Consider the following 13388-nt stretch of genomic DNA (forward strand, 5'->3'; position numbering starts at 1 on the left):
TGGTTAGCTAGAGAACAAACAATATGTATTGTGGCAGATGCCGTTGATCAGTTATACATTAAGCAAATACGTTGTTGCACAACAAAATAGAAATGGAAATTGCATTACTATTCAAATTCACTACTTAAGCACACAGTTTGTTTAAGGTAATCTCCATCTGCTTGGCACTTTCTACAATTTCACCTTATGGTGTTTTTATGTTATCCTGATGTGAAACCTAACAGTCTTTTCTGTGAATTATACAAAGTAGTTACTAACAAAACTCTATGCAGCCCAAGTGAATTTTTTTTATCATAAACTATTAGGGGCATATTCAATTGTTAGAATTGAAAAACTACTACCGTTATTACGGTAATAGTTAGCTGGATTTCAGCTTGCGGCTCAGGGAGCTGCGAGCTGAAATCCAGCGAAAAAACTACCGTAATAACGTTTTTCCGCTCACTATTATCGTAATAACGGTAATAGTGCGCAGAGCGCGAGACTTTCGGCGTTTCCGCCGACAATTGAATATGCCCCTTAGTTGGTGACAATTTTTATTGCCACAGCTATCAATGGAGTCGTGGACAAATGTTAAAGGTGTTAAAGGTGCCCCATACAAGATTTAGGGTTTATATTTCAATATTTATTCTAGCTACTCAAATCCAAAATACTATATGTTGGCATGAACACAAAATCAGAAGCCATTTGTAGTATGTAATGTATTCATTGTAATGTTAGCTAATACTCAAGCAAGATTGACAAGTCTATCTTTCCTGTTAGTTATTTCTGTACTCAAATAAAGCAGGTGTGGAAAAGGTAACTAGAATAGGACCTGTTCAGCAGGGAGAAGTACAGACAGCGTTAATGACAAGTGAGGCTATTAGGACGAACGCACTTAAAGGGCGACAGGGTTTGTAACAAGCTGAATAGTGACCTGGTGTGTTTTAACATGGGGTGGGGACCGACCAATGGGGGCTCATGTGGGAGGGACCTTGATAGAATATAGCAGGATGTACTTCCTGCTTTACTTCACTTGCAGCACGAGATCCAGTGGGAGACCCAGCAGCGAGGAAAACGGATAAGTCCCATTTTTTTGGTTTATTCATTGTTTTATTGTGTTCTTTCTGCCCATTTCTACTTGCCTTCAGCGTTCCCCCCTTTATATTTTAACTCCAGCCTTCTGCTTCTCCCCTTGACTTTCACCTGCCTCACATTCGGCCTGCCCCTCCCTCCCTCCAGCCCCTCATTCACCGTTCCCGCCGTCACCCCCCCCGTTTTCTATTAGTTTCATTTCCACCACCTAACATCATAATGCCCCGTCCCAAGAGAAATGCTCCTCGCCCGACACGCCTCAGGTCCCCCTCCCCCACCCCCTCCCGCCGCCATCTTCCATCCTCAGCCCCTTCCCTACCAACCCTCGCCCTCACTCCAGACATGCCGCTAAGCGGCGATAACGCCCGGCCCCCCTTGGGATCCTCTCCCGGGCACTCCCCAGCATTTTGCGCCACTAGGCGCAGCGGCGCCCCCTCCTCTCTCCCCCCGGCTGGTTCGCGCATGCGTAGAACGCGCGCTCCATCGCGCCCGGCCGGATCCAGCAGCGCAGCCAGTCCAGATGACATGGCTGCAGGGGCAGCCAGCGGGTCAGTAAGGGAGCTCAGCGGGTAGTCTCAGCAGTCTCAGCAGGTAGCCGGCACCCCCCCTCCCCAGGCTAGCACATCAGGTGTTATCTCAGCCAGCCCTGTTGAGGATAGGAGCCATTCCCAGTTCAGATTGTGCCCCATCACCCCTCCTGTTGCAGCCCAGGGCTTCAGGTCACAAGGTCATAACCCTCCAGCACCCCACCAATTGCATTTCCCTCCCAGCCCATTCCTGCCCCATAGTAGTGGTGGATCAGCATGGGGGTCACATCATGGCAGAGGTCAAGAGTTCGGCAGGTCCCAGGGTCATACCTCAGGTCACGGGGAATACCAGCACCATGCGGGGGTGTGGGAAACACTTCCTGCCAGGGCCTCAATGGATTTCAGAGACCGGTCCGAGGCGCCTGTATGGCCCTCTTTACACCGGCAACGCCTGTCACCTCCGGCGTCTCGCCCATACATGTCACGAAGGGTCTCTTCCCCGGGGAACGTGGCGGGTGGGTTCACCTATGGGGGTCACGGGGTCAGGTCCGATAATATTATAGTCGATTATCACCACTCCAGCGGTGGTAATTTAGGTCCAGGGCCTCTCCCCCCAGGGGGGCGGGCCACCTCCGGGTTTAGCGATCGGCAACGGAGGCGGGAGGAATTTTCTACGTTCCCTAGCCCTGACTATTTAGCGGCTCCTAACCCGTTTGGCGTAGATAGAGACATTAACGCGGCGCGGCGGCGCTTGGACTATTTGCCCAGATCTCAGCTGACTGTTCCCCTTCCCGTTTTAGAGACTACGGTTACAAATCCGGAGACGAGGGTCGGTCGGAACGATCGTTCGGGGTCCGAGTCTCGTGATCCGAGGACGGCAGGGACCAGGGAGGATGCGGTCCGGGACACGTCTGAAGGACAGGTCGCGTCAACAACACTCGGGGAAACGTCTGTCGGTGCTGGGAATGCTGCTCCTGTCGGTGAGTCCATTTCCGTTAACACACATAAATCACACTTGTTGGCATCACCTGTCCTATCTACCAGCAGTGGGTCCTCCGGCTCGGGTGATAGGCCCAGAAAATTAATTAAGTTGTTAGAAACGGAATTGTTAGGAAAACGGAATAAGCACACACCCCAATCAGGAGACACAGATCAACCAGCGGCTCGTAGCGAATTGGGGCAGGTAGAATCCCTTGAAATCACACATGGCATAAGGCCTAGCGTACGGGATAGAATTAGGAGGGGTAAGTACGTGGATATGTACGCGTTAACTGGTGAAGATAAGAAGGTGCTGGCGGCAGCCTGTGAGTGTCAGACGCCGTCCCCGCGCCTCCACGCTAAGCAGGGACGGACGTCTGACTCTCCTTCAGCGTCCTGTTGCTAGGCAACGGAGACGCACCTTCCGGCGGCGGTGTGCGCATGCGCGCCCGTCGCCATGACAACGGGACGCGCTGCTATGAGGGTTTAGCTCTTGCTATTTATATCCTGCTCTGACATCACCAGGATGCCAGAGCAACTAGTTTCCTAGCCTCCAGCGTTTCAGCCATCCTTAGTGTATTTCTCCATTGATTCCTGTTATTGACCCGGCTTCCTGACTTCGCCTTTGGATTCTCCCTGTGTCCTGCATTTATACTTCGGTTCTGACCTCGGCCTGCTGACTATCCTCTGCTTCCTGATTTTGTACCTTACCTGCCCGCTTGGTTCTGACTCGGCCTGTACCTCCACGGATTTGCCCTTACCTCGCAAATAGCTACCTGGGAGGGCCGCGACCTGCACGTCGTTCGCCGCGAAGTCCAAACTCCCTTGCGGGGGTCCCTGGTGAATACCGGCGGCGTGTTAGACTCCGCGCCTCCTGGCGTAGCTAAGCCAATACTTGCAGGTACTAAAGTCACCTCCGTGACAGTGAGAGGTCGGGAATGGGGGAGGAAAAATACAGATCCTTCTCTAGATGGGTTAATGCCTTCTCCATTTTCGCTACAATATACCTGGAGACCCGTCCCAACGAGCAAGCGGAGGTATGGAGGTATATGCACCTTATTAGTGGGATGTACGTAAAGGACGGCCCGGTAATTTGGAGGGCATACGACAAGCTTTTCAGGAAGCGGATGAGTGGGCGTGAGAGGCTTCCTCTGGGATCGAAAGACATTGACACCTGGCTGGAGTTAATGAGGCCCAGCAATCAGGCCGCAGAGGGTAGCTCAGTCAGGCGGTTTCAAGGGCCGGGGAGGACGCAGAATGTCCTCCCCCAAAAAGGAAGGTGTTATGACTTCAACGCAGGGGCCTGTCAAAGAGGCTCAGCCTGCAGATTTAGACACATTTGCACGTCATGTAGCGGCCATCACCCGTGGAAGTGGGGGACGGGGAAGAGGCTCTGGCTCAGCTCTGCCGAGTCAAGGGGCCGTCGCCAATTGATTTGGTCGAGCTGGATAAGTGGCTAGGGTGGTTTGATGATAAGGATACTGGGTCCCTTCTCCACGATGGCTTTCATTTCGGCTTTAAACTCCCAGTCCAAGGTAGCGTTTCCTCAGCAGCTCCGGTTAATCTGAAATCGGCGCTCGCTTTCCCAGAAGTATTAGACGAGAAAATAGGGAAGGAGGTTGGTTTGGGTCGCATGATTGGCCCGTTCCGACTTCCTCCTATTCCCAATCTGATTTTGTCCCCAGTAGGTGTAGTTCCCAAAAAAGCAGTAGGAAAGTTTAGATTGATCCAGCACTTGTCTCATCCTGCCGGTCAATCCGTGAATGACGCAATTGACGTTAATCTCAGTTCTGTCAGTTATCAGTCATTCGAATCGGCCCTAGCGCTGGTTCAGGAATGCGGCAGGGGCTCCTTGTTGGCCAAAGTGGATATCGAATCGGCGTTCAGATTGCTACCCCTTCACCCTGAGTCGTATCAATTCATGGGTTTTCGGCATCGTGGTCAATACTACATCGATCGCTGTCTTCCCATGGGTTGTTCGATCTCATGCGCACTGTTCGAGAAATTTAGCGGTTTCTTGCATTGGTGCATTCAGGCCGGGACGGGGTGTCGGTGGATCGCGCATTATCTTGACGACTTCTTGGTTATCGGGCCGCCTGGTACCACGGTTTGTCGAGATACGCTTTTTTCCATGGAGGCCTTGTTTAAGGTGTTCGGCGTTCCCATCGCAGCAGACAAGACGGAGGGCCCAACTACATGTCTCTCATTCCTCGGGATCGAGATTGACACGTTAGCAGGGATCTGCAGGCTTCCAGCAGACAAGGTTACAAAGATGTATGAGGCTATCACAGAAGTGTTAGGGGCAAACATTAGTTCCCTGAGGTTGATCCAGTCCCTGTTAGGGCGGTTCAACTTTGCCTGCCGGGTAATCCCCATGGGGAGGGTTTTCTGTAGGAAGCTCCAAAGAGCCACAGCAGGTAGGAGTAGGCCACATGCAGTCATACAACTATCCAAAGTGGTTAGGGAGGATCTTCAGATATGGCTCATTTTCCTTAGGGGTTTCAATGGCAAGCGTATTGGGCCGTCACCTCCAGTAACAAACGGGGAAATCAACTTGTTCACGGACGCTGCTGGGGCATCTGGCTTTGGGGCTTATCTTGATGGACACTGGTGTGCGGATAGATGGCCCGATGATTGGCATAGGGATGGGATCACTAGGAACTTGTTGGTCCTTGAATTATTCCCGATTGTGGTGGCAATTGAATTGTGGGCACCCGTTTTGCGGGGTAGGCACATAATTTTTTGGTGCGACAATTTGGGGGTGGTCCAGTCCATCAACAAGCAGAGTGCCTCGGCCCAACAGGCAATATTGCTCTTGCGGCACCTAGTTTTGCGCTGTTTGCAGAATGACATTTCATTCAGGGCTAGGCATGTTCCGGGGGTGCAGAATAGCCTAGCAGATGCGTTGTCTCGATTCCACTGGGACAGGTTTCGCAGCCTTGCTCCTCACGCAGACTGTGTTGGTACCCCGTGTCCCCCTTGTGTTTGGCAGATCATCAAGCCGGCATAAGAGGTCTCGCGGAACAAGCGGTAGCTCCCTCCACCCTGAGATCCTATCAGGCGTCATGGAGATGGTGGTCGCTTTTCAGCAGGCAGAAAGAGCAATCCGAGGCAGGTCAGAGAGATGCTATGCTAGCCTTTATGTGGGACAGATATTCCGAAGGGGATTCAAAGACCTCTATGGCATCTACCCTGGCCGGGATATCATTTATGGCCAAGCTGCAGGGTTACCCGGACGTTACCAAAAATTTTTTAATTAATAAGGCCTTGAAGGGTTGGGGGAGAGTCCGTCCTTCTCATAGCGATGCTCGTTTACCAATTACCCTTAACATCCTGGAAGATTTGATATTGAAAGTGGGTTTGGTTACCTCAGACGACTACGAGAAGCTTTTATTTAGTTTGGCTTTTTCCATGGCCTTCTTTGGGGCTTTTCGCATTTCGGAGCTGGTAGCCAGGTCCAGGGGGCATCAACAGTCCGGTTTGAGAGCAGAACATGTCAGTCTGGGCGAAGGGACCTTAGCCTGCAAAATAGTTAGATCTAAGACTGATCAGAGCGGCAAGGGCTCGTGGGTGCAGTTAGCCCCTCAACAGCTTCATCATATTTGTCCGTTTAGGCTGGCATCACAGTTTATGAGTAGGAGACCCCAGGCCAATTTGTTTCTGTGTCACAGTAATAGCATTCCTCTGACTAAATATCAATTTGCGGCCATTTCAAAGCGGACCTTACAGTCCCTTAATTTAAACAGTACCCTATACGGGACACACTCATTTAGGATCGGGGCAGCTACATCTGCCGCCTTGGCGGGATCTTCTAACGAAGCTATAAAAGCTCTGGGCCGATGGAAGTCCACGGCTTACAAGTCTTATGTGAGAATTGACAAAGTTATTGATTGATTGTTGTGATGTTTAATCAATTGGTTTTGATTTCGCAGTTTTTCTTTTCACACTTTCTTTCTCGCCTGAGCCTTCAAACCATCCCATCCCACTTCCCTTACCCATCCCATCTTCCCCTCCATTTGGTGGGCTACCCTGGGCTTTTCCGCTCGCCGCTTTAACGCGGGGGCGCGAAGGGATTTTCACCCGGGTTTCCCTGGGCGTAAGTCCAGATTAGTGGTGTGCAGCTGGGGTTTTTCCGGGTGTTGTTTACCTTCGCCTGGGTGGTCTGCTCCCTGTTTGTATCTACCTTTCCTTACCCCCCTTCGTGTTACGTTTTTTCTGTTACAAGCACGTATCCTTCTCATACCTGTATACCAAGCCTGTCTGTCTTCCCAATTTAATGATATCGTGCTAACATTGGTTCTCTGATTTCAGGTGATGGTGTTAGAACTAAGATGGTGTGGATCATCGGTCATTCGTTTGTTTTTTGGCCCGCTGGCCACCCCAGGTCTAAAAGTATCCCGAATAGTTGCGGCATGGTGATTAGATGGTGGGGCAAAAGAGGTTTAGGCTGGCAGGACCTTATTCCGTGGTTGGTTAGGCTCATAAAACAACAAGGCCCACCGGACGTTCTGGTTGTACATGCGGGAGGTAACGATTTAGGAAAGGGTAAATCATTAGATCTCATCATTAAAATCAGAGAGGACCTGCGTCAAATACACGAGGCGTGGCCAGACATCATTATTGGTTGGTCGGCACTTATTCCCCGATTAGTATGGAGGACAGCCATTCCTATAAAAAAGATGACGGTTATGGTTAGGAAGCTAAATAGCGCCATCCGGAAAATAGTACGGTCCATGGGGGGTATAGTCATAGACCACCCGGGGTTAGGGGTAGAGGCATCACATCTTTTTAGACAGGACGGCGTTCACCTTAATGAAGAGGGTATGGGTTTCTTTATAGACAGGATTTACGGGGGAGTGGAGGTGTGTTTCGGTTAGTTGGTGGCGGGCTGCGGCGTCTGTAGGGCGCAGCGGGGTAGGAAGGCACTGCGTTCAGCGGCTGATTAGTGGGCGCACAGGTAGTTGGTCGTAGGTCACTGCCCCCTTTGAAGTAACAGTAACTCCTTTTGGTCCTTCGGTGAGGAGGGTCCCTGTCCAGCTCGGTGAGGGAGGGCAGCGTGAGTTGTAAGGGGCAGTCACTCTGACGCCAACTCAGCGCTATGTATGTAGGGATTTGTTCCCCCGTGTTTTTGCGGACTTACGGCGGTTTGCGCCAGTCCACTAAGTAATCGTGTGTGATCAGCTCGTGAGCTGTTCCGCAGTGCTCTTTCTCCGCCACCATAGGATAGTTAATATAAAATCCTTACAATAAAATTCCTGCCAATTTTAATAACTTATACAGGTCTCCGTGTCTTTATTTGCATGCAATGGTTTAAAGTTTAAGGTTGATGTGAAGTTTGTGGTAACATACACGGTGAGCCCTTTATGACAAGTGAGGCTATTAGGACGAACGCACTTAAAGGGCGACAGGGTTTGTAACAAGCTGAATGGTGACCTGGTGTGTTTTAACATGGTGTGGGGACCGACCAATGGGGGCTCATGTGGGAGGGACCTTGATAGAATATAGCAGGATGTACTTCCTGCTTTACTTCACTTGCAGCACGAGATCCCACCCATCCATCCCTCAAGTTAGTCGGGGTTTTTTCATAAGGTGGGGTAGGAAGGCACTGCGTTCAGCGGCTGATTAGTGGGTGCACAGGTAGTTGGTCGTAGGTCACTGCCCCCTTTGAAGTAACAGTAACTCCTTTTGGTCCTTCGGTGAGGAGGGTCCCTGTCCGGCTCGGTGAGGGAGGGCAGCGTGAGTTGTAAGGGGCAGTCACTCTGACGCCAACTCAGCGCTATGTATGTAGGGATTTGTTCCCCCGTGTTTTTGCGGACTTACGGCTTACTAAGTAATCGTGTGTGATCAGCTCGTGAGCTGTTCCGCAGTGCTCTTTCTCCGCCACCATAGGTTAGTTAATATAAAATCCTTACAATAAAATTCCTGCCAATTTTAATAACTTATACAGGTCTCCGTGTCTTTATTTGCATGCAATGGTTTAAAGTTTAAGGTTGATGTGAAGTTTGTGGTAACATACACGGTGAGCCCTTTATGATCCTGCTGTTACCTGGAGAAAGAAGTTTACACGCAGGTGCACAACATGGGTGTGATTGCTGTGGTGTGTGTGGTGTGTGTGTGTGTGTATATAAAAGGGTTGTGGGATCTTCTGGGCGGGACTTCCGATGCTGATTAGCAGCCGGACAATAATGAGGGATTGTGGGCTAAGCTAGTGTGTTCAGAAGCTATGGATTCTTTATGTTTGTTGCATGCTATTTTATGCTGCAAATAAAATACTGCTTAAGAAGCCTGGAGCAAGGAATCTTTATTTGGTGATTACTACAAAGTCGTGTCATTGTCAGCCATCCAGACAACAAATGCTAAGTGATATTCAGAAAAAAAAGGTTTTTTTTACTCATTTATTTCCTCTTTTCCTTTTTTTTTTCTTTGATTGTTCCTCATTGGGAAGGTAAAAACAGCTGCTAGTTAAGACATTACAAAGGTAACATTTAAAAAAAAAGTTGTTTTTTTTTTCCAGTTATTGTTTTTTCCCCCTTTGCTTGTCAGTGTATGTTAAGGGAGTTGCAGTTTCACTATCCCACCAGTTTGCATGGTAAGATGGAGGAAATCCTCAGAGCTTTAACTAATGTGGCCTGTAAACAGCAGGGCCAAATGCAGAGGCTCAGGTGGAAAGTAACAAACTGGTGCGGGCAGAGCTCAGTCAGCTTAAAGTGAGCATGAACCCACTGTCTTGTAAACATTGTCACCCCACCATGGCTTAACCAGCGACCATATAGAATACCTGAGACAAGAAGGGCTACAGTAAAGTGAGAGGTGGAGGACATGTTGCAACTCGGGGTAGTGGAGGAGTTCACCGGTGAGTGCAATAACCTCATAGTCCTTGTGCCAAGGCCTTCAGGGGTCATTCGCTTCTGTAATGATTTTAGGAAGTTGAATAAGGTGTCTAGGTTTCACATAAAACCAGAGAAAAAACAAACCTGTGCTCGGTATATCCCACATTATATATGGTATCAGCTGCTTGGCAATAAGCCTGCGCTCGGTATATCCCATATTGTATGTGGTACCAGCTGTGTGGCAATATAAATGCCCATATATGTATACAAAACAAAAAGACAGTTGTCAGCGCTTATCCTTTACACTGCATATCTGTGTGCGTCTAGAAAAATGAAAACAGGAGGTATTAGTTCATATTTTGATCAAAACATTTAAGCCTGCATCCCAGCGTCAAGGGCACCTCATTATATGCAGGTCCTACACTGACCTATATGCTTTAAACACCATTAAAATGCAGTTAAAAGCAGGTTTGACATATATCCAAAGCCGTGGGTAGAAGAATTAGTGGAGAATTTGGCCAGTAGTCAATATCAGACTACTCTAGATTTGACAAAAGAGTGCTGGCAGATACCACTCACTGCCTCGGCCAAACCCAAAACAGCCTTTTCAAACCTGAAGGACTGTTTCAGTACAAGGTATTGCCGTTTGGCCTGCATGGGGTGCCAGCTACGTTTCAGCGGGCAATGGACAAATTGTTGAAACCTCACGAGAATATGCCACTGCTTACCTTGATGACTTAGTCACCCACAGTCAGGACTGTGAGTCCCATCTTTCCAAGGTGTAGGTAGTTTTGCAGTCATTTAGGTGTCATGGCATTACGGCGAATACCCTGAAGTGGGTTCTAGCCATGGCAGAAGTTAAATATCTGGGTATGTGGTAGGTCGGGGGAAAGAAAACCCCATGTGGATAAGGTAGAGGCTGTAAGGAATTGGCCTAAACCAGAAAGAAAGTCTCAACTACGGACTTTCCTGGGGTTGGTTGGGTACTACCCACAGTTTATTCAAACTTTGCTACCCGAGCCACCCTATTGACCAGATTTCTTAGAAAGAATAACCCAGACAAGTTATTTTGATCTCAGTCTTTGGAAGTTTCCTGGAAAGACTTGAAAGAAGCCTTGTGCACTGCACCGGTCCTACAAGCACGTAACTTTAGGGAGCGGTTCTTACTCCAGAAAGATGCTTCCATGACAGGTCTGGAGGCAATATTGTACCAGAGGGTGAAAGATGAGGAAAGATTGGTTCTTTTTTTCAGACGTAAATTCCTTCTGAGTGAAAAGAGGTATGTCACAGTGGAACAGGAGTGTTTGGTCATTAAATGGGGAGTAGAGGCACTCCAGTACTACTTACTCGGTAGTGATTTCACCCTGGTTACCGACCACGCAATATTACAGTGGGTGCACACAAATAAGGAGGTGAATGCCAGGATCAGACATTGGTTTCTGGCGTTACAACCCTTTAGCTTTAAGGTGGAGGGGTTCTGCATAATAATGCCAAAGCCCTATCGCGGAGAGATGAGCTTCCCAGGTCAGCCGATTCACCTGGTTTGGCGAAGTCAGAAGTGGTGTAGTTGGCAAAGAGGAAATTTTTGCCAAGATCTGCTTCACCAAGTGTGGCAAAGCTAAAAGGAAGGGTATGTGGAAAAGGTAACCAGAATAGGACCTATCCAGCAGGGAGAAGCACAGACAGAGTTAATGATCCTGCTGTTACCTGCAGTAAGGAGTTCACACACAAGTGCACGCCATGGGTGTGATTGCTGTGGTGTGTGTGTGTAAAAGGATTGTGGGATCTGGTGGGTGGGGCTTCCGATACTGATTAGCAGCCAGTGGCCGGACAATAGTGATGGATTGTGGGCTAAGCTAGTGTGTCAGGACGCCGTGGATTCTTTATGTTTATGATATGCGGTTTTATGCTGCAAATAAAACAGCTACTGCTTAAGAAACCTGGAGCAAGGAGTCTTTATTTGGTGATTTCTACACAAGTTATACATATACACATACAACAACACTCATATAATATGTATTGCTTTTCTTGTCAGCTTTGCTGGACACTTAAACAAAAACAGATGATTTCTTCTTGCCAATCTCTAACACTAATTTAACACAGTACCAATCTCTATTAGATTGTCCATTTTGTCCAGCATTGATGACACCACCCAGAGGAACCACCAGTGGTTTAAACCCCAAGCTCCTACCCAGCTCTATCCTGATTTGACAGATGTTAAACCTATGTCTTGCACCCATTGAGATTGACAACTCCCCTACATAAATGTGATTAGAGCAAGTGCTGTTCTTAGCTTATTTGCAAGACTTCATTATAGCCACACCTCTGCTAGCTGTGACTCATATTTAAAATATATAATTCCTTACACTCATAGCCTAGGCTAATAATGGCAATTTTGGGGAGAAGAACAGTGAGGGATCTTCCCAAAATTGCTGCTACCAGACTAAAATATAGCTGCTATTAGTGATACCACTTTTGGGAGGGGGCGGGGAGGGTCACGCTTTTTAACTTTTTTTTTTTAAAAAAAAACACTCGCAAGTCGAGCACCCGCAACAGATATCCTGCATCTGTCTCCTCCTCTACATAGGTAACAAGTACTTGAATACGCCTTTATTGTACTTGGCAAATGCTTGCCTGCCCCTTTCCACCCCGTTCTGCCTATCAAAATGTGCAGTGTATTAAGTGTAATATGTAATATGTGTCTTACTCATCTTTGGTACGAAACAAAGGCTCCAACTCTACATGAGTAATCTATTATTGTACTTTCTTTTTATACTTTAATCCTGTTTGTATAAAGTTGTCATGTAATAATGTAAGTAAATAATAAATGCTGAAAATCATTAATCTAACACACTTTACAGGAATTAATGATTTAACAAAATGTACATTGTTCGTTGCACAAGAAAAAAAATCTGAATATGCAATATACAGTTGACACCTCTCACCTGTCAATCCTGGGTTGGGCCACCAGCCCAGATCACAAGCCTTGCAGGTAAATTCATCCTGCACAAATTCATTCTCCTTGCAAGGGGTACATATCCAACAACAGCTTACTTCGCCCTTCCTTATTACCTGTAAAGGGAAGGAAATTAAAGCAAAATTAAATTGTAGCATAAAACACATTACTCAAGAGTTTTGCATCAATTACTTGACAGAAAATCCAAGTATTGTATTTTATATTGACAATCATGAGACTTAGGGCCTCATTTAGAGTTGGATGCAATTTACACTGAAATTGTAAGTGTAAATTGCATTCCATAATTTACACAGTATTTAGAGTGGCACGGATGACCCGTGCCACTTAGAATACTGTGCAAATTGCAGAAACACTTCTCTTTATGTGCCTTATGGGCCATGTGCACAGCCCCTGTAAAGCAGATAATTAAAAAAAAAATTGTTCTTTCCCCCCCAAACAGCACAAGGGTTGGTTATGCTGCTTAGGAGGGGGTGCACACCTTTTTAAAAAATGTAACTCTTTTTTACTTTGTTTTTTACTACATCAAGGTCTCTTGCACCAGCTGAAAACACCCGCAAAAGATACGTCTCCTAGAGACCTATTTGTACTTACTTTCAACTCAAAACAGCATGTAAAGTGCGTGAACACGCCTTTACATTGCTAGGCTCGCCCACTGCCTCCCCTGTTCCATCTCTCTTAGCACAGAGAGGTGCAACGGGGAGATCCGTCTCAGTTGGAGTGCAAACTGAGACACATCTTTGGCCAAAAGTGCTTTTTGTGCTCAACAGAAGTACTTGCGGCCGACTCTGAATGAGGCTCTTATTGCCAAATCATTTTCACACAGGCATTTACATTTTCTTCTCGCCTAATTAATTTAGCAAACAGAGAGAGAGAAATGATCAGACGATCAAAACATTTGTAACAAAGAAGTAAGTATTAATCTATAGTTTGAGCCTTAGTTATGCTTATTAGTTGTTTACACAAATGTGTTGTTTTTGCATCAGTTATCCAATTTGTTTTACTAAG

General features: G+C 47.5%; 1 protein-coding gene across 1 annotated transcript in view; it reads right to left on the bottom strand.

Annotated features, from left to right (window-relative positions):
* Positions 1 to 13388, bottom strand: part of GRM1 (glutamate metabotropic receptor 1) — a gene marked incomplete at its 5' end in the record, with an annotated part of 396475 nt that overhangs the window by 20556 nt on the left and 362531 nt on the right. The window contains one exon of the mRNA XM_075203596.1: positions 12352 to 12478. Coding sequence (XP_075059697.1) covers positions 12352 to 12478 — 127 coding nt within the window. The remainder of the gene's footprint in view (positions 1 to 12351; positions 12479 to 13388) is intronic.

Source organism: Mixophyes fleayi, chromosome 3 (assembly GCF_038048845.1).
Source record: "Mixophyes fleayi isolate aMixFle1 chromosome 3, aMixFle1.hap1, whole genome shotgun sequence".
Taxonomy (NCBI): Eukaryota; Metazoa; Chordata; class Amphibia; order Anura; family Limnodynastidae; genus Mixophyes; species Mixophyes fleayi.